A 26,443-nucleotide genomic window follows, 5' to 3' on the forward strand; every position below is an offset into this window, starting at 1 on the left:
AATCTTCACCGTAGCCGCTGAGATAAAAGCGTTAGCGTGCAGCTGTAGTGAAGATATGGATGTGGGGGCTGGAGCTCAACCACGCATCGAGGGTTTAAACATTGTCGTTTCAGATCAATTAAGGATATCATGGCTTCTGGAGACTTGGATTACGTTGACGAGCTGGTTTTTTTTTTTTTACCTTCGCCAAGAATATTACATTTTTATCAGAGGATGTTTTGTGACATTTTGGTTGATTTCTCAGGGTTCTTGGTGGAAAAAAATCTGGGAGTACAATCCGACAAGGATCCAAATAAAAATCCCCTACGCACTGCCCTATTTCTTCGACGAGCCATGCTACTCTTATAACAGATTTAAACCAAGATTAGAGGATGACACATGATTCCCAGATTCTGCTATAGTCGTACAACATTGTTTCATTTACACATTTAGGAGCTTAAATTTTGTTCCTCTGAGCACAAGAAGTTATTTGCCAAGAAAATACAGTATGTGGCCAACAAAGTGGCTCATCAACACTGTCAGGAAAGGACTCGGAAAAATGTGAAATAACATAAAAATGCCAAAATACACTGGAGAAGGCTTTAAGTATGTAAGAAATATTAGATACTGGATTAGGCTGGACTGAATTTAAGGAGACTGATGGGCCTTGGTGGAGGTATCGCTCTACGACTTGTAGTTTTTACCTTGTTTTTGACATTTTAAAACAAATCCCCAAATACTTCAGCTGTTTAGGAGAGTATACTAATACTGTTGGGCTGTGAATATACTAACTGCATTTGGATTTTTGGGTGAACTGTTCCTTTAAGTATGTAAGTATTGGTTTACAGATATTTCAGAAAATTAAATACGCATTTAAACACTTAAGAAATACGGTCTATAAGTCATTTCAGGCTCCAAACCAACAGCTATGTTGGCTCATAATTTAGATTCCTCTGGGCATCGACTTGACATGATTAAAGACACTTCTTCGCTGTCTCCAAACCCATGAGTTACGATCTGAGACAGCGCGGGATGACAGGAGGGCGGGGGACAAAAAACAAGCAAACAATTGTCTGTTTCCCACAGTGAACAGAAACAACGAACACAGTGAGTCTTCCCAACAATCTTTGCTTTTTATTCTCTTTGTGCTGATCAGTCACCATCGTCTTCACAGTTTTTCAACCTTCAGCGTGAGTAACAATAAAAACTAGACTAAAACACGATCAGAAACAGGTTGTGCAAGATCTATAGAATGTAGATACACATGTTATATACACATGTAGATAATCAGAACAATAACCGATGACAGCTGGAATGGTTTGTATGCAAAGTAACATGAGAAGAACAAACAAACGGCGGTGCCTTGTGCATGTGAGTATGTATGTGACACGCAAGGGTCGTCTCAGGTCAAACTGGGAGGAATGGTGGCACACACACACACACACAAAGGCTCACAAGGCTCATTGGCACTTGTAGGACGGGCATGCGCGAGGAATGCCAACTCACATGGCCGCCCTCCCGGGTTCGAGGCCAGCAGCCCCGTCTGTTGTGCCAACAGCAGCGGAGCGGCGAGAGGCAGCCAGCGGGCCTGCAGGCCTCCACACCGACAGAGTGACTCACAGTGAAGCTCAGTCAGTCACCGTGAATCCCACAGTGATGTGTGACACACTTCTGTCTCCCTGAAAGACTCCAATCTGGGATTTTATCTTATATTTTTTCTATGAGGAGTTGATTTAAGTATTTGGTTTGCTGGTTAGCAAGTTGGCAGATGTGACATTCACTCAAATTTAAAAGGATAATTTTACCAAAAATGTAAAATTTAGTCATTATCTCCTCCCCCCCCCCCAACCATGCTGATGGAAAGTCAAGTGAAGCTTAGTAGTCCACAAACCATTTCTTGAGCTTCACAGTAAAACAACGCTGCGGCATTCTCCTAAACAACTGAAGTAGCTGGGGACTTTTTAAAACATAAAAACAACCCAAAAAACAAACAAAAGCAGACAGCCCCCAGATTGATTCGAAAAGACATTATTTACAGCCTCATCAAGAAGTCGATGCTTTTAGCCGAGCAGCTACAGCGAAGATTGGTGGGTGTAAATGGCATGTATTGAAATTAATTTGGGATTTACTTCAGGTGTTTATGAGAATACTGCACTGCATTCTCGTGGGCTACAAAGCCTCACCTGACTTTCCATCGGCCTGGAGGTCAGTGCATAACGACTGAATTCTCATTCTGGGTTAATTGTTCCTTTAAAACTTCTGAGGTCAGAAACTACACTACCTATAAAGCTAGACTACATTAACCCCCTCTCTCCTCCACGTTACACTTCATATGAACCCTTTACATCGTGGCTCGGACAACTTCCATGTCAGAAAAACCTGACATACTGTATTTAAACCATCTACAAATGGCATAGTTATAAAGTGTTTCTATGGCAGTTCTCAGCTCTGCCAACTAACTGTTAGGCATTCTTGCAAACGGAATAAAAACACTTGATGTGTTGATGGACCTCACATCCTTGACCCTTTCTGTGGACACGTAAAAGCACTAAAATGGAGAATAAATAAAGAGAATCAGAATAAATATTTAGTGATCCGAGGTCTAATTTGGTGGCAGCGGGGCCTTTACAATCAGAGTGTGGTCTTTCACATCATGTTGCACCTCAATAACAGGCTTCACTTTCAGGTTTAGAGTTTCTCTCTGCAGGACACACTCTTGTTACAGCCTCCCCCGCCCCAAACCACCCCTGACTAACTCATGCTATGGACCATTCTTAGTGAAATCTTATCCACAAAGACTTTCTGTGTGTGTGAGAGGGGTTTCCAAATGTCTCCCATCATTATAAGGGATAAGAAATTAGACAAGAAGAAGGAGCGTTTCAGAAAAAAAAAACAATGAAATGCAAATTTGCAAGTGCTGAGAGTTTTTGGCTGCAGTATCCAAACACAGATAGTTTACGTGTGTGTGTGACTCCAGGCCTCCTCCGCCTGTTGAGTTTGATGTGTTTTTGTCGCAGCCTCTGAATCAGGCTGGGCCAAAAAACCCAAAAACTATATGGCTTTTCACATAGCTCTGGTCACATGCCTCGTGCCCCACAGACCCTCCCACCAGCCCACTCTGTCCCAGCTCGGCTCTCCTAATCCTATAAACATTTTCTATGCGCATTCCTTCTTTCTCTCCTCCCTCCAACCTCACCATCCCTCTCCTTCTTCCTCACATTCTGAATCTTTCTCTCTGCGATCATCTGTCTTTGACCTCAAACATGCCATCGGGCATCCTGCTTTTTCTTCTCTCCTTTTCCTTCAAGTTTCCTACACATCCTATCTGTCTTTCTAGCAACATTCTACATGCATTCTAACTTCAGTCTGTAACCAGTGTTAGTACTCGGGGTGTCACGATTCTTCAGATCCACGATTCGATTCTCGATTTAAACATTTATCGGGTCAGACAAAAATGCCTTTGTTAGACATCCGGGTTTGCAAAGATCAACAGATTCGACACAAAGGTGTATCACAATTTGCTTTTGCTTTCAGTCACACATTTTTACATTTTTAACAGCCTTTTTTTCTTTTTTACCACAGACGGCTATTCCATTGTTGGACTACTGCATCTGGATTTGCAAAGAAATACAGATCATTGGGTTCCTGCCCAAAAAACTGTTCAAAAGATAAGGCTATTTTACAGCTTGACTTTATCCTGTTGGCTTTGTGGAGGTTAGGGTGAGGCACAATCAAACACTATTTAACAGTAATAAATTTTCTAGAGTTCAACAAAGGATGCTAGAACCTGATTCATATTTAATATTATCGCCAATTGGCTGACCCTATCACAGATATACTGATATAGGCGTATATGTTGTGTGATTTTAGAGGGAGATTATAATGTGAAAAAAAGGTTGGGGTTATGTATAATTATTAAATTCCAGGGGAAGTTGAAAATTACTATGCTATGATGTCATTTCATTTTTCCACCCCGATTTCGCCATCAGCCCCAAAAATGGTGGATCAGTCGTGCTCTCAAAAATACAGGATATCTGAATGTTGTCATGAGTGTCCGTAAGCACAGCTTTTGGTTGTGGCTAAGCTAGCCGCGTCCTTTTTAAAGCGTCTTTGGTTCCTTCAGACGCATGCAAGCAGGTGGGTCGGAGAGAGAAGAAAAAATACAATCCTGCTTTTGATTTTCAATTTAGAATCCAAATCGTGACACCCCTAGTTAGTACATTACTACTGACTTCTTTGTCGGATCCAAACTTTGGTGTAAGACACATAACAAACCTCTCAGAGCTGGACACAGAGCTGCAGCAAGGCAGAGGTTGTAGAGCCTGTAATTAGCTCTCACCTCAAGGGGGCACCGGGGTTAAACACATAACTCAACAGATAAAAGGGGGCACCAGAGACTTGGTACAGACAGAAGCTCTTACTGTAGCTCTGACACTGACTGATCCATGAGTCCTGCAACCCCCCCATTTTCTCCCAATTTACGCCAGCACAGGCCCAGGCTGGTTTCAGAAACATCTGGAACTGTTCTCTGTGGCAGCTCTGTGGGGAACATGGAGGCATTCCTGCTCCCACAGAATACAGGGGGGGGGGGGGGTCACATAAACTGCAGTAAACGGCAACTGCAGCAGAGGGAAAGAAGAGGAAGAAAAATGGGTCCAGTCCACCTATAGTCTTCATCTGGTGCCACCTGGTCTGTGGCATTTAAATTGGGGAAGTTCCAACACAACACGCTCCTTCATGCCTGGAGGGGGCTATACAGTGGGGCCCAGTGCATTTCCCCATTTTGTATTCTTCAAATGAGGTAGGACAAGTCACTTGTTCAACCCTCTGAAGTTCCACAGGTTCAGTCTTGCCGGCAGGAACAACGTCCAAAGGGGAGAAAACAACATCAGGTGGGGGCTCAGAGCAGAGAGAGTGGGGGACGATGGAGGGCAGAGAGGAGAGGTCCACACAGATGGAACCAGGCCTTCCTGTCAGTCACTTCTCCAGCAGCTGCTTCCTCTGCTGCTCCCACAGAGCCTCCAGGTGGTCTGCCCTCTTCAGGGCAGCCTATCAGAGGACAGAAAGATGTTTATACATGCTGTCGATCATCTTTCCCCAACTGTGTTTTCTTTTCTTACTGATCATGGCCTGTGAGAAAGACGCTCTTCAGGCCTCTCACCTCATGCTGCTTCCGGAGACTGTTGACAGTTTCTTCCTTCTTCAAGATGGCCGCCTTCACTCTGGCAAATCACAGAAAAGATGACATTAAACAGGGGCCATTTTTTAAGCAACAAAAATTAAGAATAAATTAGTTTGATTTTGATTTTCGACTTCCCATCTGCAAACACCAAGCAGGGACTGAATTAGTAACTAGCACATATTTGCAACATCGATTGATTTTCGGCATCAATGGATAAATCAAGGGAAAACCCTGAAATCCTCTAAAAAGACACACACCAACCCAAAATGTATCATGTACCATTGAGCTCTGTTGTTGTCCAAACACTTTAAACACACATCAATGACTGCAACCACATTCCTGCACTGACTGACTTGTTTCTTCATCACCAGAACACTGCAATCTATTTCGACTCAATCTCACACACACCATCCAGCTGCCCCAAATACTCACTAAAACACCAAAAGTGTGTTAATCTGTATCTGAAAATAGTCCGAGACAAATGTACTATTTCCTGCAGTTCGAATAACTTTTGCAAAAGATTACAGTGCCCAGCTGTTTCAGGAATTTACTGCGCCTTTTTTTTTTTTCCCTTTTTTTTCAAAGGCCTTCTTTAAAAGATTGTCCCGGACAGCGGACGTGGAAGCCAGAGAGTATTTAGAGACCACCTAGCACACTGTACATTTTTGTCTTATGACAAAAAAAGGCAAAAGAGTTCTTAAATGTCTTGTTTTGTCCACAACCCAAAGGTCTTCAGTTTACTGTCATAATAAACCAGAAACTATTCACATTTAAGAAGTTAGATTCAGAGTAGCTGGCCCCTTTTTATTTAAAAAATGTGATGATATCAAAGATATTGGTATGAGATGGCAATTAATTCAGTAGTTAACAACTAATCAATTAATAGTTGCAGCTCTAGACTGGAGCCTTTCCACTGATGCAAATCAATGCCAGTGGTTTTATAATGAGATTTATAACATCAAACAACATCACACACACATAAAGTGTAGATGTCATATAAACTGCTCATATAAAAATCTGCTTCTGGAGAGACATTAAAAGCCACATTGAATCCCACGTTGACAATAATCAGGTCATCTTCAGAATAGCACCAACAATCCTTTCTCCTCAGATTTCTCTTCTTTGAGAAATTGGCAAAGCAGGCGCCTAGTGGACCGCTCAACTTTCCACCTTTTATTAATGTTGAAGCGCAGGTTTAAAACATGTGCCAGGATTCCATTTCACACCTTGAACAGAACAGACTGTAAAGAGCCAGTTGGCCTCCATTAACTTTTATCTACTGTAACCCCTTGCCCTCATGCACAAATAAGTTTTATATTGCTGATGGTGATTCTCAGATAGTTGTGCTGTGTTACTTCAAAATATGCCAACTGGTAAAATCAGTTCATCAGATCCTCTTTTACAAAGAGGCACAAACAAAGACTGCCCATTCTCCTCAGGTTATTTATCTGAACCATATCTCCAATTACAGTTAAAGTAACACGCTACCATGCTGGCAAATAGGTTAGAATTACTTGAAAAAAAAAAAGAAGTAATTTTAGAACTCCATACACTGTCTGTTAGTCTCAGAAAGTGGTTTTACTTCATCTTTATAATTAGATCCAAGTGTTCTTAAATTATCTGCGAGAGACAACTATGTGGATAGATGGATGAACCTGTGTAAAACAAATCACTTCAACCAAAACTTTGTTTCAGTTTTCAGTTCATTTTGTCATCTTACCGTTGATGAACTTCAGCCAACTCCTCCTCCTTCTCCCTGGTGACCCTCTCCACCTCCAGCCGCAGCCTCGCTCGAACTTCTGACACTTCCACCTTCATCCTGCGGTTCTCTTCCTCTGTCAGCACCAGCCGGTCGGCAAACTCCTGCCTGATCACCTCCGACAGGCTGCGGCGCTCATCCGCCAGCTTGTCCCTGGTCTGAAGAGACAAGTTCAAGAGCAATCCGTTTTATTTCTGTATGGTGTTGACATTTGAGTTGACTTTAATGTTTTCAGGGACTGGCTCCTGACCTGAGTGATGTCTTTGGTCTCCTGTTCTCTCTGTCTGAGCAGTGCTTGGAGTCTCATCAGCTCTTCCTCCATCTCCATCTGCTGCTTCCTCAGCTCCTGTTGTTTCTCAACAGCCGACCTCTCAGAGCGCTCCAGCTCCCTCAGCTCAGACTCGTATTTTTCCCTTACACGCTTCACCCTGTGAATAGTGTCAATCAGTGGTTAGTGCTCATTAAAACTTTTGAAACATTTGGCGAAGCTGAAGAGACAATTGTGCAACTGGGATTTGCAAAATACAAGGGAACAATATGCACATCCAAAATGATTTTCTAGTGCAACGGATGAAGAAGAAAATATTCTATTTTTTGTACTGGAGTAGATGCACGCTTGCTTCTGTGCAGTGATAGATTTGGCAGGTGTAGTTAAGTAGAAACATTTGTCTCAAAACACGGTTATTCTCACCAAAACAATCTGATGGATAAATAGCACGACACGTGAGAGGAAAAATATGTAATTTAGATTTGGGCTGAACAGTCCCTTTAAAGGGTAAACATTAGAACTGGGTGTAAGTGTTGTGTCACCTGTTGTCAGCCGCCCTCTCACACTCCTCTTTGTCCTTGCTCGTCTCCTCCTCCAGCGTCCAGATGGCGAGCTCAATCTCTTTGTCGCGCTCTCGTCGCAGGTCTTCTTTGAGCTCACGCTCACGACTCAGCAGCCACACTTCCTGTGGACACACAAAACACACATGACTGTCTGACTCAACACACACATATCTATAAGATGGGAATATTGGCAAACTTGGCACACCCAGGTACAGAAAACATCTGTCGTTAATTGCTTATTGGTTAATTCTTTACTAAAAACAAATATCTCCACAGTAGAAGTTCCTGCTTGGCTCACTCACAGTTTTAATATTGTCATAAAAACCCCTCATTTATTGACCCTGTACTTCCTTATTAGAGGTGATCCACATCCTGAGGGTTTCATCCACATTACATTTAAGTAGAGTTGGAAAGAACCAGTTGATCTCACTTTTCTGCACTCCAGAGAAATGGAAATACGCCACATGAGAACGTCATAACATACGATGGAAAAAGACCCTTTTTAGCTCAGTTCCTGTTTTTATTTGCTTTTTTCCTGCACAGATAGTTAAGTTTATCGTCTTGTATTTTAAATGGCTGCACTCAAAACACTAGAAATCTTAGAACAAATATTTACAAGGTATTCTGTGAATGTCACACTTAACTGTGAACAAAAGAAGAAAGTGGCTCCACAGACTCAGAACAGAATGTCAACAAACCTCTTTTTTCTTGTAGTTTTCTTCCCAGGTCTGTTTTTCGATGTCTAAACGGTCTTGTAACGCCTTCATCTCCAGCTAGTTACACAACAACAACAACAAAATACAATTCAATGAGCATATAGTGCTCTCGCAAACTGTCTTAGATATCTGATGGATGTTGCTCTAGGTGCAGATACTTAACAGACTTCTGTGACAACATATTTGAAGATTGTGTTGAAGTGTGAAAATGAATGATTCTGATGTTATTCTCATCACCTGATGTCTCCTCTCCTGCTCCTCTCTGGTCTTGTCCAGCTCCTCTCTGAGGGCTCGTCCAGCCAGAGAGCTGTTGTCCTCCAGCTGCCTCCGCAGGTCCTCCAGCTCAGCGCGCTGCCTGAAACACAAAAACAAAGAAGTACATCTCTTTATTCCTCCTTTTTGGACCTACCCTCCATAATCGGAAGTGTCTTTACGAGCCAGCCCGAGTCTTGACCAGCATGCAAATTGTTTGATTTGCTCCTTTTATTACCAGCTGAGCAATGCTGCTAAACTTCAGTTTAAGATGATTATTCCCTCTTGCCTCGATTATTGTAACTCTCTTTTTACTGTCTTGGCAAGACTTTGATAATTCCATGCTTACAAGTGGTTCAAAATGTTGGTTTAGGCTTCTGCCTACATTAAACTGCTACTGCTGCCACATAACACAAGGAGAACTCTGATAGGTTCCCATTTTAAGAAAAATAAAATCTGTAGGGGCGACATGTGTCTTAGCTTCACTGCAGATTGTAGGGGAGACAGACTTACAAGTACAAACACTCAGCAGGAGCAGGATGGTGGGGATTAAAGGAACAGTTCCTCTACTCTGTAATAACCGTCTCTTACTCTAAAGCTGCTCCAGTAAAAATTCCTCAACATTGTGCCAACATTACCAGACTAGACTGGAGCCAAACCATAACACGGGGCTGAACACATTGAAGTGTTCTCGTGATTTTCCACTGATTCAGCTTCTAATTCTGGAGACTACAGTGAGTTTCTGGAGATGTCTCTTTCACGATAGACGACTCTGAATTATGTCTTCAGACGTTCACTGTGGAATGAGACGGACAGCTGACCTTTGACCTCACCTTGCAGAAAGCTGAGCCAGCCTCTCTTTCTCATCTGCCACCTCCTTGTAGAGACGCCTCCTCTGCTGCTGCAAAGACAGCTCCTCCTCCTGAAGCTGCTTCTCATATCTGATACATAAACAAAGACACACGCACAAACACACCTGAATGTGACTGTACACAGGCTGCTGAAATGTACATAAACACTACAATTATTACAAACTGGCAGAGCAAACACACATGTGACTGATTAATGAAACACATGCTAGCAGCCTTTACTCCAACAGACTCATTAACACAATGGAGCAAGATCATTCTTCATGTACTATGGACACAAGAAAAATGTCATCTCTGTCTCTCTTTGGGTCACGCTGCCCTCTTGCCAGTACAGGCAGCATAATGTCATTAATGTAGACATGGTCATGAGGTAGATGTTGAATAAACTGTGAAGACTGATAGCCATCGTTCTGGTTTGTACTAAGACCTTTATTTTAAAACTGCTTCCTGTTTAGTTTTTCCTTTACTTTAGACTTTAGATGATCTTCTTACAGCCGGCTGCATGCTGCCATCATCAGTAGGGTCATGTACATTTTTTATTTGGTCATGACTTTATCCTATTTTTCAGTTTTAACATTCTATCTAAGCCCTAAATTCAAATTTAAAATAATTGGGATATTTTACAACAACAGCTTGGCTTTAATCCTGGTGGCTTTGTGCAGGTTAGCGTTCGGCACCTTCAAGTAATATTCAACTAAAATAAAGATTTTAAAGTTCAACAAAGGAAAATAGCCTTCAGGGACTCAACAATAAAGAACAAAAGATGCAGGTTCAGTTTGTTACAAATTAATAAAAAAATCTCTGGAAAAGAAACCAAACCAAACATCTCTTTCAGCCAAGCGGGTTGGGATAAGTGCAGGCTAATGGTAAGCTAGCTGCGTTGTCTTTAATCTCAAGTCTTTTTTACTATATTATTGACATGCACAAGTAGGCAATTTTGAAGGAAAAATAATCTTTGGAGAATCACCACTCCTGCTGTTGTATGGATGATTAGCACTGAAAGCTCATTATGATTATTTCTATTTAAGAATTAAAATCATGACACCCCTAATCTGCAGTGTTTATTGGTGCATTTTTGTGTGCAGCGCTTGCATACTCATAGTGTCTATGAAATACACAATTATCAAAGAATCAAAAAAAGAAAAAATATATAGATATAAGTACAGTGTAGTGATGACTGATGGTGATGTGACAGCCTACCTCTGTTTGGCTAGCTCCCTCTCTCTCTGACACTGCTCCTCCTTCTCCCTCTCCAGCTGTTGGCGGAGCTCCTCACACTGGCGGACGTAACGCTGAGCCGCCCGGTCGTCCGCCTGCAGCAGCTCTGCCTCGTGAAGTGTCCGCAGCTTCTTCAGCTCCTGTTTGTGCTTTGAAATCAGCTTCTGGATCTCTGGCTCCAGACCTGAGGGAGGCAGAGGAGGAACAAAAAACAGTTAATGTTCTGCAGCAAGTCAGGGCCTGCAAAATCATTACAGCTGGGATGAATAGTATGGGATGAGTCATGTTTATTCAAATGAAGTCTGGATATCCATCAGTCAAATTACAGTTGGGCAAGAGGTTTATTTGAGCTCTTAGTATCAGTGAAAACCGAGATTACTGATCAAAGAAGTACACACAATTGTGGGTTCTTAAGCCCTGTGACTGTACAAACACCTCATCAACAGTGGCTCAACCTACTGACTTTTCATTGAATCTGCTTATTACAAGCAGGAAACAGAGGAACAACATGGTAAGTTACTGGAACCAGAACTGTTCCTCTTTGTTCTTGCTGGATAACGCAAATCCAGCAGCTAGATATGGTATCATGATGATTTTAAAATATTTTGTTTTATTATTAACTCAGTGTCTGTACAAACAACATTTTCATACATCTAACAGATACAATGCAGAATGCATGATAAGTTCAACAGCATGTTAAAACTACCACCTGCCATGAGCTGACATGAGCACTGACAGAATGCTGAAGTCATGTCAGCTGTCATTAATCAGTTATCGAAGCCGACGTCTTTTCTTAGATATAATCGCTTACCAACAATGCAACTCAACCTCAATCAGAGATTTTGGTGTGTTCTGCTAGTAGCGGATAACAGAGCGTCAACCAGTCAGTCTTAAGCAGAGATGAGCAGAAGCTAGTCCTCAGGCCCAACCGATGTGTACTGTACATTGTAAACAACTTTTTTAACAAATGCTTTAGTACTTCCCAAGACCAGTAAACTGACTGATCTGTACAAACAGCTGACTGCCCTAAAAACAGTCTTTTATTGTCAAGTCTTCTAAATGTTTGATAAGACTGTTTAATTAAGCCAAACACACAAAAAAAAAAAACACACGGAATATGACCAGACAGTTACGCCTCAGCTGCCCCGTGTAAAGTAGATCACAGATTCACATTGTGTTCCTAAAACAATAATAAGAGGACGTCTGTGACGACATTATGCCACATTGCTGCTACAGGATGCATTTAATCCGCACAGTAGAGGATTTTGATAAGAGCAGACAGAAGAAGTGCCCCAAAGCAGACTGGACTTACTCAGGGTCATTACACACATTTGTCTGTTTATGCCCTGATCTTAACAGAGCTTTGGTAAAGATGTTTTAATCTCAGGTTTCCGCTCTGAGGTGTGGCTCTGTTTACCTTTGACAGTGATCTCTTTAATCTTCTTGGTTTTCTCGTCAATCCATTTCTCCCGCCGGATCTTCTCAGTGGCGCTCATTAGCTCTTTTAACTTCTTGATTTCCTGTGGAGGGAAGGGCGTGGAGGAGAAATGAGGGTAAATTATGGTGGTTTTATGTCATAGTGCAGTGACACTGTAGGGATGAGGACCGCAGGTACACTAGCAGCAGGTTATTTGTCTTATCTAAAGCAAAGAAGGTACTTCGTAGGGGAAAAAAGTAAAGTAAAAAATCCCACACAGGTAATCTGAGGAAGAGAAAGGTTCGAACTAATTCTGGGCAATACAATAAACCTGATAACAGAAAGCAAAGTAAACTTTGTATCTAAATCTAGTGATAACTGAGAAAAGACTGAGGAGACTCACATGCAGACAGACTGTCAAACAGAAGTGGAGAGGGACAGACAAATGAATGGAAAAATTAACGGTAGAATGAGAGAGACGAATGTGCCAAGGATGACTGCGTTAGAGGAGAAAAAAAAAGTTACCTCGCACAAGGGACCCAGAATTTGCCACACCTAAAAGCCAGGAAAAAACAGATATATAGACAAGGACAGAGAAAGACAGTGAAGAAGAAGAAGAGAAGGGGAAAACAAAGAAAAGACAGTTAAACAAAAGCAGCACTGCAAGAAAGCAAGTTACAAAAGATGATCACACAAGAAGCAAAGCAGAAGCAGAGAAGTAGAAGTTCTTTGCAGTGAAAACTTAAGGGAAACATTAGACGGTTATTGGTGTCATCTCACCATTTCATGCTGCTCTTGCATTTGTGCGATCTTCTTGGTGTACTTTTGGTCGACCTGCTTCAGTTCTCCCACCACTCCTTCACAGCGCTCACTCAAAGCCTTTTTGTCATTGATCAGCTGCAGAGAGACAGACCACATCTTAGACCATAAAGGAAACATACCACATCAGGATATCCAAAAATATATCCAAAATCAAATCCAATATATACTCTAGTATCGCAACGACGATATAATATTGACATTGCCCAGCACTACGCTGCAGTATGTATGTAGACCTACCTGGTCAATGAATGCAAGATGTCTCTGGATGGTGGCTTCATATTGTTCCTTCTGGAGCTGGAAGTTTCTGTTCAGCTCTTTCTCGGTCTCCTTCACATGTCTCACCGTCAGCTCCCTCTGCTGGGCCTGATGGAAAGGAGAGGAGACAGAGAAGATAAACGTACCTGAGGTCGAGGAATCTACATCAGCTAACGAGACCAAACACCCCACATTAGACGATACTGTGATGTGTGCCTTTCTCTCACCAGTGCAGTCTGCAGCATGTTCACGGTGCGTTTCTTCTCCTCCAGCTCTAGCTTGATTCTCATCATGGAGCTGGTGACCTCAGCAGCAGTGGCAGACACCTGCTCGACACCAACCAGCTCCTCCTCTGACAACACAGCCTGAGATCACACAGGAAACATTCAACAATTAGATGACACAACAACAGGATTAACATGATCTGACCACGGATGACTATTTGGGTTGACTGGCTCATAAACCATCCAGCTCCAATTTTAATTAATATATTTTCCAGATTGGCTAAATGAGCCTCACTATTTATTGGAAAATATCATCATAATACTTAAACACATGTCCCATGTCTGAATCAAATTCAAAAACAGGCAGTTATTGGAATGGGAACCAAACTGGTCATTAAACAGACAAAGAAAATAAAAATGTGTGTGCTCCAGATGCTGACCTCTCTGTGTGACCCTGAAGTAACTGAGCGGGGCCTCTCTTGTTCTGACTTCTCCATCTCATCCAGGAAGCTCATGATGCTCTGCAGCTTGGCCTCAGAAAGAAGGGCGCCCCCATCTGGCAGCGCAGGGTGGTGACTCAGCTGGCCGTGACGCTCCAGGTTGTCGGTGGTCAGAGAGTTAGAGTCTCCGTCCTTTAGTGAGAGACCCAGTGATGAAATTATTTCGGTTAATACTTAAATACTGCGTAATACGACATTATTCATACTTTAGATGATAGACGTGTAGCACTGAGGAAGTCTCACCTCATCTATCCAGGCGTATTTCTCTTTGTGGTAACACTTTGGCTCTGACAGCCTCTCCGGCTCTTCCTCTAACAGCTTCAGGGTGTCCAGCAGCTCGTTCAATGTGGTTTTCGATTGAGCTCTGCTGGACATAGCTCCCTGCCGCTGGTCCTCCACACTCACTGACCTCTGCAGGATCTCCTGGAGCACGGACAAAACAAACATGCTCATAAAAGGACCAAATAGCTGCTTGACTGCCATAAGTGCTTTTAAAGTTTGACGATGGATTACAGATCAATGATTTTAAAGTGCAGTTGAAAGTTTCTTAATCACTTACCTGAGAACACTGGGAGCCTCTGCAATTCGACAAAGCTGGGGAAATAGCTCTGAAGCTGGAGAGTTCACCCAACTCAGCCACAATATTCAAATTGGAGTCTGTGGAGACATTAAAGGAGCAAAGTCATTACAGAGTTTCCATACTTAAGAAAAATGAACACCCTTGTCTGAGCCGAAATATCGACTGTAGCTGCTACGTTAAAAGTGTCCCCTGGCCTGTGCGTTGGCGGGGCAAATAACGTCTCTTCAAATTAATCTGGGATCTCTAGGTTTCAAGAGACTTGAATTACACCAGATGAGCTTTATGGAGACATTATATATTTTTTTCAGTTGTTTTTATACACATTCTAAAACAAGTCCCCAGCTACTTCAGTTGTTTAGGAGAATGCTGCAATGCTGTCTTACTGTGACGCTCCAGAAATGTTTTGTGGGCTTTGACACTAAACCTGACTTTCCATCAGCATGGAGGTGAGGAGATAATAACTGAATTTTCATTTTTGGGTGAAGATTTTCTTCAAAAAGGCTGGATATATGAGGCTTTTGGTTTTCATGTGTAATGCTACGGAGACATGCTGTTCGTACCTGTGTTTTTTGCCTTAATGTCTGTGGGTGACATCGGGCTGTTGTTGCTCGGTGAGGATGGGCTTTTGTTGATCGGGGAAATTCTTGGCGTTTTTCTGCGTCCGACCACACCTGACTGTCTCTTGTTTTCTAGCTCCACCTCAGCTGCATGCTGAACCTCTGCAACCCGCTGGGCTCTTTTCTGCTGCAGCTCCTGCAAAACACCACCAGGGGGAGACATTATTTAGATAATCAAGAGAACCAAACTTAGTCACTTGAAAAACAGTGCTGAATTAGGGTTTTCAATAAGGCACTCACATCAGATGTGTTCACCTGGGCGGCAGCGAGGCGGGCCAGACGAGCTTTCTCTTTACGAATCAGTTTCCTCTCGTTCTCCTGGTGCTGCTGCTCCAAGCAGATGTCCACCTGCCCTCTTTCCTCCTGATCCTGCAAAGGGGGAAAGACAGAAAGGATGAAGTTAATGTCGGGATAAAGGGAGAAAGAATGAGGGAAGTGAGGAGGATGCAGAGTTATTTACCTGAGAACACTGAGAGGTTCTGTTATTAGACAAAGCTGGAGAAATGGCTCTGAAAGTCAGCTCACTGAAGTCAGCCACAACATTCAAATTTGAGTCTGTGGAAACGCAAAACTAATCAATACTTTTAGAACAACACAATCCTGATCTCATCTCATAACAAAGATGATTCTAAATTAATGACAATGTAATTAAAGTTAAAAGAACGCAGAACGCAGAACAGAGAAATACACACCTGTGTTCTTAGCTTTCACATCTGTGGGTGACATCGGGCTGTTGTTGCTCGGTGAGGCTGGACCTCTGTTGATCGGAGAAATCCTAGGCGGCTTCTTGCGTCCGACCACACCGGTTGGCCTCAGGCTTTCCAGCTCCACCTCAGCTGTGTGCTGGCCCTCTGCAACCCGCTGGGCTCTTTTCTGTTGCAGCTCCTGTAATATACCAGCAGGGGGAGACATTATTAAGTGTTGCAATTAAGGGAAAGTGTTTACAAACAGGCTTGATTCAAATGTTTGAATTTGTGCTTCATGTCCAGGGGTACATGTCATAAAGCATTGAAAAGGGTTTCAAGCACAAGATCTAAGAAGTAGATTTGGATCCAAATGTAGGTTACTGTGTCAACTCAACATATACTTTGAGTTACACTGGGTTTTGGCCTGAGATGAGTTGTCTTTGTTTTGGTTCAGTTTGCAGTGTTGCTATACAGATGCTTGTCTGTTGGTCTTTTTACTTTGTTCTGAAAAGCCTTAAGAGCAGTTTCACAGACGAGAATCTCTACTTCAGGACTAAAGTTTATTTAAAGAAAGCCTTTGTGATGATTTTAAAGATGTGGGCTTTATTAGGACTGAATAATATCTAAAAAATTGAATACCATTTTGCAATTATTTTGACGGATATTAAGATTGTGTTACAAGTCATGCTTTAGTGGGAATGGAATCTCAGCATTACATCTGAACTGGAAAAAAATATAAAAATGGTAATGCGATTGTTGCTGGGATCTAAGCATGTTCCTTCATGTCGGGAGAATATGATTTGTAGGCTGGGAGTCTCAATAAAAACGCAATGCTTAATTTACAATAGTACATGTTAATGGCGACTTTCTATTTTTATCAAAAAATTGCAGCTTTCACAACTTGGATATTACACTTGTTGTGATTTTGATAATGTTTTGATCAATTGTGCAGGCCCTAGAGTGTAATAAGCCAGATGTGTGATATAAAAGATGCTTTTGAATTAAAATACGTCTCTATTATGGAAGTGGACTACTGGAAATAAACCCCATGTGTGCACCTGGATGGCAGCGAGGCGGGCCAGACGAGCTTTCTCTTCGCGAATTCTTTTTCTATCCTCGTCCTTCTTCTGTTGCTGCTCCTGGTGACTGTCCTCTTCTGTTCTCTCCTCCCATTCCTAGAAGGGAAAGGCAGGGATAGTGTTAATGCAGCAGCAATAGAAAGGGAGAAAGATAAAAACCAGTTTAGACCAGGGAGAATGAGAGGCAGCCTGGGGACAGACGGATACCTTTCTTTTACTGGCGAGGATGCGTTTGAGAGCCGCCTGGTTAGTGTGTTGTCTCTTGGCATGGTGTCTGTACCAGCGTTGGATGGTGAGGGCTGCCTGGTTCACCTGCTGAATGAACCTTAAAAACACAAAGAAACTGATATGAGTCACAAAACAACTGACAGAAGAACATCAACTGAACAAGAAGGCAGCCATCTGTAACTGTTTCGTGGGTCTGACCTTTCAGCCTCCTCCTCAGTGACCTCCCTCCTTCGAGACAGGACAGGGCTGCTGAGCTGGGCCGACACTGGAGATCTGTTGTTGGATGTGGGGGAGACTGAAGAGAAATTTTTCTGAGACTTAGTCAGGGAACCGTTCTCTAGTGACACCTCGTCGTTTGCTGTGGCCTTCAGGATGTTGCTGAAATAAAAATACGATTGGAAATGTCACACACAATCCCCTAAATATTAGAACTCAAATGAGATGAGTTTTACTGAAGATGACACAACATGATAGCGATTATTTTGAAGGCTGTCAAAAACATATGGTCAATATATGTCTATTTCATTGGCTTTGACCTAATAAATCTTCTAACCCATATAAGGTGAGCAGATATGTTAATATCAAGACATACTTAAAGGACGGCTTCTGGTTGGAGCTCTTAGGCGTGAGTGGTTTGTCAGAGTAGTTGTTGTGTAGGATGGTGGTGACAGAGTTTCCCACAGCTCCCTTGTTGCTCCTGGGGAAAACATAAAGGCAGACTGACACTTCCGACTTGTAAACTAAGCAAACCTCATGTGTTTATGATCAATTTGTGTGAAGTATTGAGAATGCCACAGCCCGTATTTTCACTTCACCCCCTTCACAGCACTACAGTAACTGATACTGTCTTCTTCTCAAACCCTGCCCACACAAATCTTTTTGTGTCACAATTTTCTTGTAAGAAAACCTCTCAGTGTGTGGGCGGAATTCCTGAAGGCAGTATCAGCTGCTGTGATCAACAGGTATGAAACATGAGAAGAAGGTAGAAATCCAGAATGCCGCGGTGCAAGTAGTCACATTGCTGATGTTGGGCTTGTCCCTGCTCTACACGGACTACTGTCTGTGTATGTGTCAGTACAAGTGCTCGCTGCCCACCTGTTGTTGGCAGTGAAAGTGGCAGCCAGGGCGATGCCAGGCTCTCGTTTCTTCAGGCTGGTGGGAGAGTCCACGCTGCCAGTGCTGCGGGCGCTCGAGTGCAGGGGGAAAGCTCTGGGCTGGTCGTCCTGTATGGAGGGAAACATACACTGGTTACACCCTGAACTACTGTCAAATTTGATACTCATAAAACTGAGATCTGTTTAATGTTTGAACATGTAGGAACACTTTTGATAAGCTTGGTCAACCGGTATTAGCTACGCCTTTTCACTACTTAGCATAGATAATATGATGATCAGGATATGGGAGTAACAACTGTTAAACTGAGGCCGAAGTAGCAATACAAAGGTCTAAGTCACGAGTTGTGGTTCTGAAAGGCACCCGCTGCTACTGCTGCGTCACAGTTCAGGGCTGACCCCTGTCTGTGCTAAGACCACTGAGGTCTAATGACAAAGGCTTCTTGGCTGTCTCGAAAATCTAAACTTAGAACCAAAGGTGACCAAACTTTTGTAGGTGTGACTCCAACACTTTTTCTTAAAAAGCACACTTCCAGTAATGTATATTTGCTGTCTTTGTAGTTTTTATTTGTTCTGTTATAGTTATTTCCTTCTCTTTTTTTTTTACCAGAATGTTCCATGTGGTTCTGTCTGGTGAGGCCTTGCTGAGGCTGGCCAGTTTCTTGCGTCCATCTGTGCTGCTGTCGAACAGTGACAGGTAGTCCTCACTCTGGCCTGGACTGTGGACAGAAACCAGCCACAGGTTAGGACCGTTGTTTTATATTGAGCAATTCGACAATATACTTTATGCCATCAACCACAAGGTCACTGAGGGAAACAAAATACACAGTATGATTAGGATTAAAAGGTGGATTTAAGTGGATTTTTGGCTTCTCTCTCTGTCCCTGCTGCCTCTTTCTGCTGTCAGTGGGGAGCAGCTCTCATTTTTCGAACACAGACCATTAAACCAGCAAAACAAAACAACAAAAATGCCTGAAAAAGTAGATGCTATATTCGTCAAAACGCTCAATCTGATTGGAAGAACAAAGAATTTTAAAAAAAGGATGACTTTTTTTTGTGGTAATTTGCAATCTGTGTAAACTGACTCTTTACAAGGCTAATGCCGTAGCAGTGACCCTAGAAGATTATTTTAAATCAGTCCTTTTAGGAGGGGGAAAAGCACATTCTGGGCTCAGTTTCCATGACACAAGGTCCTAGTAGTGCACAACACACAATTAAACAACTCGAAATACAAAGCAGGGACCTTGAGTCGTGCTTTTAGTGGCAGCTTTTGTGATTAAATCTTGTAATGACAGCTGCAGAAACAGGACTCATCCCCTTCTCTTCTCCCCCACAAGTACTGGAATTCAGTATGTGGCAGCTGACCGTCTGCTAGGGGGAACTCCGTTATGGATTCCATGTAAATGCGTGCATACATATGTTGATCCCGGTGGCCTGTCATTCATCCTTCAAATAGCCTTACACACCAGCACCTCCATCATGAGGCACAGATGTAGGGTGACCTCCCGTCTGGCTTGGCCTCTGCTGGTAAATGAACTGCAGCCTGCCTGCGCTGCGCAGGCTGATTCTGTCTGGTTATAAATGAGCGTGCAAGTGAGCGTGTGTGTCTTCGGGGGGGGTTGAAGCCAGCTGGCTCAGTGAAAAGCTATCTGACAACACTATTCAGGCAGCACATTCCTCTACTTTTCAAGAGAGAGATGCATGGCAGGGAGGAAGCAGTGGAGACGGAGAGGGGTGCTGAGTGACCCACTGACTGCCTTTAGGACTTGGAGGGGGTATTTAGAATGTCTTCAAATTTAAAGCCCCTCTGCTCTGCATCCTCAGAGGCAGTGAGAGGAGGGGTTAGTGGCGGCAGCTGCCGGACAATAGAACCAGAGCGTGCACACACACTTCTCCTTTCACTGGCTCCTGGTGGAGGGGGTAACCTGACCTCAAGGCCCTGGCCCTCCCCCTCTAACCTGGAACAAAGCAAGTTCCTGCACCCCGCGACCCCAGCAACAGCCGCCCAGCTTCCCTCTTCTCTTTATCATGCAGGAGCTGGCGCGCCACAATTCCCATTGTCCGAAGTGCTGGAGCTTCAGGGCTGCCAGCTGTTGCTCACTGAAGAGAAGCACTCTGGTTTTAAGAGCAGAGACTCCACACAGGCTAACTGAGCTACAGAGGCCGTTCCAAGGTATACAAGACTGTCTGACACACATTATCTCAAATACATTCTTTTCCGTCATTTACAATAACACGGCCTTCATATTTCAGTAGCATGCATGTCAACATAAAGGTCATTTGATGATCTGACTGAATCTTAAGAGCAACTTTGCCCCGGGGCTTTGCAGAGAGCCTGTAACAGCACATACTGTTCTATATGCAGTTTAGTTTGTCAATGTCAGTGATAAGGAATGAGGAAAAAAGTCTCTGAGACATGAGATGGGATACTGATTTTCACTGACATATTTCTGTAAATGTGTTATGAGTTTGGGTGGAACAAAAGCCCAATATTGTACTGCTTCCTCTTGCTATGTGAATATCGATACACTGGTGACAAATATTTGTATTAATAAATGCATGCACTCTAAACAGATTCCCCTGACAGTTTGCTTTACTTGAGTCACTACTTCATCATTCAATGTGGTGTAAACTTCTGTAAACTAAATTGACACATATTGAAAAGAATTTACTGAGCCATAGTTGTACCCATCCTTTAAACATATTGCCAATGAATGGCTTTTTACACTGAAATGATGGTATACATTGATGTGGACACTATGCGGTCAGTATGTGTGTTAAAGAGACACTAAGCCGTTTTTATACATAGTTTAATCTCAATTCACTTCAAATTCTGTGAAACTGACACCACAATGCAGTGAATAAATACATCATTTTTGCAGTTTGTGTGCTTCATTAAATGACTCTCTTGCAATGTAAAGATGGTCACAGAATCACTGATGATTCTATTGTTAACATGGCAAATATATTGTGGATTGTATCATATCATAGGTTACTGTGATTCTCACCCCTAGTTACAAGCATTAATAGTAACAGTGTTATTACAGCAGGAGGTGTGTATGGATGTGTGTGTTTGTACCTTAAACTGATGTTGGCCTGCTGGTTAACTTGAGTGGTGCTGTTGGACCTCCTCAGGTTCTTGATGGAGCGGGAGCTCCCGAAGGTGGCATCGCTCTGTGGATTTAAAAGGCTTGTTATTGAGTTATAAGATCTGTGTGCAAACATTACCCACTCATCAGTATGGAGAATACTGAAGCAAGCGACCTCAGTGACAGTCCTGATTTTTCTCATTCCTGCATCTTGGATAGATTATCTCAACTCATAAATAATCTGCAGTACAAAAGCACAGATGTGGTAGTTACTCACCAGAGTGTTGCGCTTTCCTCTGCTGTCAGTCGCCACAGAAACAGACACAGACCGAGAGAAGTACTTCCCAGGTGATGCACTGCTGGGTCTTTTGGACACAGAGAGCTGGGAGCCGGACAAGCTGAGGTCCAAGGCATCTCCTGAGACACCTGTCGGGATGGATGAAGGGCTGCGTGTTGTATGCATCCTCTGGAAAGCTGGAAGAGAGTAAAACAGGCTTGGATGTTAGACAGGATGGGCCACACTTGTCACTTCCCTAGAGATTCAGTGGGCACCGCCACAACAACAGAGGAAACAGCAGCCACTTTCCCCTGACTGTTTTGTCTCCCAGGGTAACGATCAACAAAACCACTCACTATTTTTACAGCAGCTGGGAAAAGAACTAGTGTAGATGAGTAACTAACAGTACTTACATTTGTTAGGTGCTGGATGGGGCTTTTAACTGTGTGCTACGAACCATGATAGTTCATTGACTATAACTGTTACCCCAAATAAAATGCAATTTTGTTGAGGCTACGAGGCTATACCTGTAAGTAATAATGTTAACACCTTTCAAAAAAAGCTCCTCTCAAACATTTGCTTGTTCTTGACAAAATAATACCATAGCTGCAACACTGTGGCAGGTGTATGTTAGCTCTGTTAGCTAACGTTACCATCTTCCCATATAAAAAATAAAGACTGTAAAGCATGACATTTATGATATCCAATGTTAAAGTGCGTATGAGACAACACTGGGGCTACAATACAGCTGTCGTTAGCCAACTAACAAAATAATACTGGCTAGTTATATAGCTTATGGTAACGTCAACCTTACAGTAAGCTAGCACAATTATTAGACCGTTACCAACTAACGTTACTAACTGTAGCCCTTGATAACGTTACCTTGTTGACTATCCCAACTGCTGCAAATCGGGATGTTTTGCAGAGTAACGTCATTAGAAGACGATGACTGTTTAATCAAATCATCGTATCGGTTAAGATAGCAGTAAAGACTCTATTCCAATCATTATTAAGTTCTTCGTGAAGACGAATAAAAACGGTTGGTTTTCAAATGAAGTCTTGTTAAAGCCAGCGTTTCTAGCTAACAGTTCACGTCTTTAACGTCTCTTGCATCAACAACAAAAACATGCTGGTTGCTGAAAAAAGCATGTCGGCGGTAACTACTTACTTCAGATGCTGGATGGTACCATCGCTGATAAGCTCCAGTACGCTTTCACGGCTTTAATTCCCAACACAGTCCCCTGATACCCAGCGAAAGTACTCCGTTGACTCAGTGGACAAATACGGGGAACCAAATAACGCGTAACATCATCTCTGTGGTAACAACACAGATAATCTCTGCCCACCGACGTCTGTGATTGGTGGAGAGAGAGCATTGTCTCTTGGTTCGTGCATCTGATTGGCTGGGCGCTGCTGTCTGTCTACTGTGCAGCTTCCAAGGGGCGTGTCTCGAGCAACGGTTTGGTTGACTTTGCAAAGATGGCAAAGTGACATTTTTTGTTGTCTGTGTTGTTGGGAAAAATCCTCCACAGAAAACAAAGTTCCACGTCATTCATTTAATGTATTTATTGTTCCCCGATACCTCATTAACAGACTGAACATGATATAATAAAAAAAGACTTGCTTTATTTATTTATTTATTTCACTTTCTCTCTCCCTTAACAAATAAGACATCTCAAAATGTGAACAATATTTACCCTCATAATATGCAGTGAATCAACTGATAAACAGTCAGTTGTAATCCAGAAATCTCATTAGCAAAATATATCATAATAACAAAAAGAATCACATAAAAGTAATAAAATCAGCTTTCAGTAGAAATGATTTATCTCTTTCTAAACTCTACAGCAGCCCTCCACACGTCAGCCCCCTGCGCGAGGGTGATGGTCTCTAGCAGAGAGTCGAGCTCCAGCAGAGGTGGAAGGTCTTTCTCATCCAAATGGCTCCCCAAGGTGGACCTGATGCTGGAGACAGCAGGGAGGGAGGGAATGAAGAAAACAACTGTTAGCACTGCATCCATTGTTTTCACCACACGCATTCCTATTCACTTCCCTGCCCAGCTGCTGCCTCAATAGAGAAGACCTGCGGCGGAGGGGATACAACTTAAGCTCCTTTCCCTTGACAGATGGCCGCCTGGAGGGGTCACACTCTGGTCCTGGATGTCAATAGGCTCCAAATCCCAGGGGAGAATCCCGGGTGAGACCTCCACACTTTACTCTGATTAAAGCTGTCTAGGATCAGTGAGATTCCTTCAGACTAGGGCGGTGATCTTTGAACTGACAACAGGCACACTTCTGACATTCATGAGCTCATCATAAATTCTGATTCGTAAAAACACCTCTTGGGTAAACCAGGGGAATGAATGTCAATAATGCAAATGTTTTGCCATTGTTTTACCATTTGGTGAATTACCTCCTACAAAAACTCACAAATGGTTAATAATGTTGTGTTTTTACCACTGAGGGAGGGAGGGGGGGTACAAATGGCTTGTGCTTACTCCCATTGTGGCCGGTAGCCCTCGTCAGGCACGGGGTTGCTCGTCTTCAGCAGCAGTATTTCATGCAGCTCCAAAGTGAAAGCTTCGACATCTGTGACGGCGAGGAAAGCCTTCAGCTCCTTCCTCTCCTCCTCAGACAGCTTCTTCTGGAACACTGTGGGCAGCTTCTGAAACGGGTCCTGAAACACGGTCGTCAATTGAGTGCAATCAAGGTTTAATGTGATGCCAACAAGAAAGTGCTTTTGGGGCGGAAGCTGCGGTGCAATTCCTAAAATTCAGTTTTTATTGGGGTCAAACAGTGGGCGCCTGCCGTGTAAGAAGGCACACTTTCAAAGGATTACAGCCCAGATACTTGACCGGGGTCAGTCAGCAGCCAGCAGAGGAACATAATGAGTTGAAACCATTTTACGTGGTCACCGTGAGAGTTTCTTTTATGGATATTGCGTTTTAGGTCTAACAAGGGCTTAACATGTGTATGGTTTAACTGTTGTGACTGACTGATACTACTTTATGATAAACATAATTAATTCAAAGTAAAGTCATTGTTAATAAAACTTTAGTTTATAGTTACTTGACTATTGAAAAAACAATGAAATGCTTTAAGGACCATTTATTAAGCCACTGTTTATTTGAGTTTAATGTAAGTTGAAACCGATGTTCATTACTTTGTAATGGCTTAATAAATGATTTATAAAGCATGTTATTGTTTGTTGACAAATAACTATAAACTAAAGTTTAATTAAATATTAATTGACCTTTTGTTAATGATGGTTATTGATTGATTGATTTATTGATTGTTGCCCATTTACTCAAGAACTGAGTGCTTGTACTATTTTCTTCTACTTTATACTTCGACTCCACTACAGTTTGGAGTCAAATATTGTACTTTTACTCCACTAAATGTATTTAATAACTTTAGTTACTAGGTACTTTGCAGACTACATGCTGCATCGGAGCCAAAGCAGAATTTGTTTCAATGGCCATCGGACAAAAAGTACAGAGCCCTGTTGCCCAAATTTGGACCCACGGGCAAAAGTTGGGCTGCTGTTAGGTTCATTTTGGCCTGCCAGATGTTTCCAGTAAAAAAAAAGTTAATCAATAATAATAATTAAAAAAAAAAGGTAAAACTGCACATTAAATATGTAGGATGGGATCAGGACCGAATTCTCAAAGATTTTTCAAAGTCTGATCATGATGGGCAGAGTGACATTTTGTACAGGAAATGATTCGAATATGAGAACTTGGAATCCTAGAACCACTATTCTTATGGGTGATTTCCAATTTCACCAAAGCAACATTTTAACATGGGTTATTCTTTGTTATAATTGTATTTCTACTGGATTTCTGCCAAATCCAGCAGTAAATCCCTGAGTGGGTATGATTTTATAAATACATACTTGGTTTCTGTTCAGGATGAGCTCAGATTTCCAACAAGTCAGGAGCTGCCAGGTAGATATGCTGTGCTCCAGTTTGCTCTCTGCAAGACTCTAAAACAAAAATGAAACAAACAGGTTTAGTGTGTCAAAAGTCGTATCAGTGGGGCCTTTTAAATGTGGGTTGCACAAGCTCAAATGTTTTTCATGTTTTTCTTCTACCACAGCCACAAGCTTCCATTTGTTTCTGTATGTAAAAACTGTAAAACTTGCTTGACTTGTGTAATCCATCACAGCGATCATCACAATGCCTGCATGTTACGTTATCTTAGCATCATCTGCACTGTAGCAATAAGTCACAGTTTCCAAAATGAATGGCATCCAATGAATGTCTGGAATGAAACATTTCCAAGAAGAAAAAAATTCTAAACTGATTTGTAGTCAATAGACCAAAACATGTAAATGACTGTTTTGGAGTTTAATCTGCCATGTTTAAGTTAGTAGTACATCACCAGGGCAAACACTGAGATCAGATCAGGGCTGCAACTCACAACTAATTTAATTATTGACTTATCTGCCAATTAGTTTTTTAGATTTATCGATTAGTCGTTTAGACTTTGGAAAAGAATTGGAAAAAAAATGTGCATCACAGTGTCTCAGTGCCTAAAGTGACGTCTTCAAATAGCTAATTTTGTCCAACTAACAGTCAAAATCTCTAAGACTCTTTATTTATGGCCATAAATGACATAGAGAATCAGCAAATCCTAGTTGTCTTGTAAACAACTGATTGATTGATTGATTAATCAACAACTAGTTGCAGCTCTAAGTCAGAGTAAGGCCTGATGAACATTTTTATTTAACAAAACAGTTGGGAGTTCTTA

At 42.3% G+C, this 26,443-nt stretch overlaps 2 protein-coding genes across 4 annotated transcripts in view; both read right to left on the minus strand.

The window, feature by feature from the left end:
• Window positions 1-1,089: 1,089 nt before the first annotated feature.
• On the minus strand, window positions 1,090-23,005 carry cep131 (centrosomal protein 131). 3 transcript variants are annotated; one of them, XM_030399788.1, is made up of 30 exons: window positions 22,861-23,005; window positions 21,693-21,889; window positions 21,406-21,500; window positions 18,934-19,045; window positions 18,310-18,437; window positions 17,807-17,911; window positions 17,413-17,592; window positions 17,194-17,311; window positions 16,966-17,082; window positions 15,914-16,106; window positions 15,682-15,776; window positions 15,462-15,590; window positions 15,165-15,357; window positions 14,584-14,681; window positions 14,268-14,447; window positions 13,965-14,156; window positions 13,528-13,665; window positions 13,283-13,408; window positions 13,004-13,120; window positions 12,749-12,778; window positions 12,224-12,326; window positions 10,789-10,990; window positions 9,553-9,660; window positions 8,705-8,822; window positions 8,450-8,524; window positions 7,731-7,873; window positions 7,171-7,348; window positions 6,882-7,078; window positions 5,141-5,201; window positions 1,090-5,028 (listed from the first exon to the last, which is right to left on the minus strand). In XM_030399788.1, the coding sequence occupies exons 2-30, from the start codon at window positions 21,876-21,878 to the stop codon at window positions 4,957-4,959; spliced, it is 3,789 nt and encodes a 1,262-aa protein (XP_030255648.1). In that variant the 5' UTR covers window positions 21,879-21,889; window positions 22,861-23,005; the 3' UTR covers window positions 1,090-4,956. The 3 variants fall into 3 exon arrangements, with proteins under 3 accessions (XP_030255648.1, XP_030255649.1, XP_030255651.1); XM_030399789.1 differs by lacking the exon at window positions 12,749-12,778; XM_030399791.1 differs by lacking the exons at window positions 15,462-15,590; window positions 15,682-15,776; window positions 15,914-16,106.
• A 238-nt stretch (window positions 23,006-23,243) lies between these two features.
• Window positions 23,244-26,443, minus strand: part of rnf213b (ring finger protein 213b) — a 35,307-nt gene continuing 32,107 nt past the window's right edge. Inside the window, exons 63-65 of the mRNA XM_030399604.1 lie at window positions 25,587-25,676; window positions 24,190-24,368; window positions 23,244-23,656 (exon numbers count right to left, since the gene is read on the minus strand). Of these exons, the coding sequence (XP_030255464.1) occupies window positions 23,518-23,656; window positions 24,190-24,368; window positions 25,587-25,676 (408 nt within the window). The 3' untranslated portion in view covers window positions 23,244-23,517. The remainder of the gene's footprint in view (window positions 23,657-24,189; window positions 24,369-25,586; window positions 25,677-26,443) is intronic.

Source organism: Sparus aurata, chromosome 20, assembly GCF_900880675.1.
Source record: "Sparus aurata chromosome 20, fSpaAur1.1, whole genome shotgun sequence".
NCBI classification, from domain to species: Eukaryota; Metazoa; Chordata; class Actinopteri; order Spariformes; family Sparidae; genus Sparus; species Sparus aurata.

Bases quoted from the DNA above. Each gene is read 5' to 3' on its own strand.
- cep131 (XM_030399788.1), bottom strand. From the start codon at position 21,878: ATGCATACAACACGCAGCCCTTCATCCATCCCGACAGGTGTCTCAGGA. The intron at 14,682-15,164 runs GTACGAACAGCA...ATGTCTCCACAG, and splicing joins CATTAAGGCAAAAAACACAG to ACTCCAATTTGAATATTGTG. The intron at 9,661-10,788 runs GTAGGCTGTCAC...TTTATGTATCAG, and splicing joins AGGGAGCTAGCCAAACAGAG to ATATGAGAAGCAGCTTCAGG.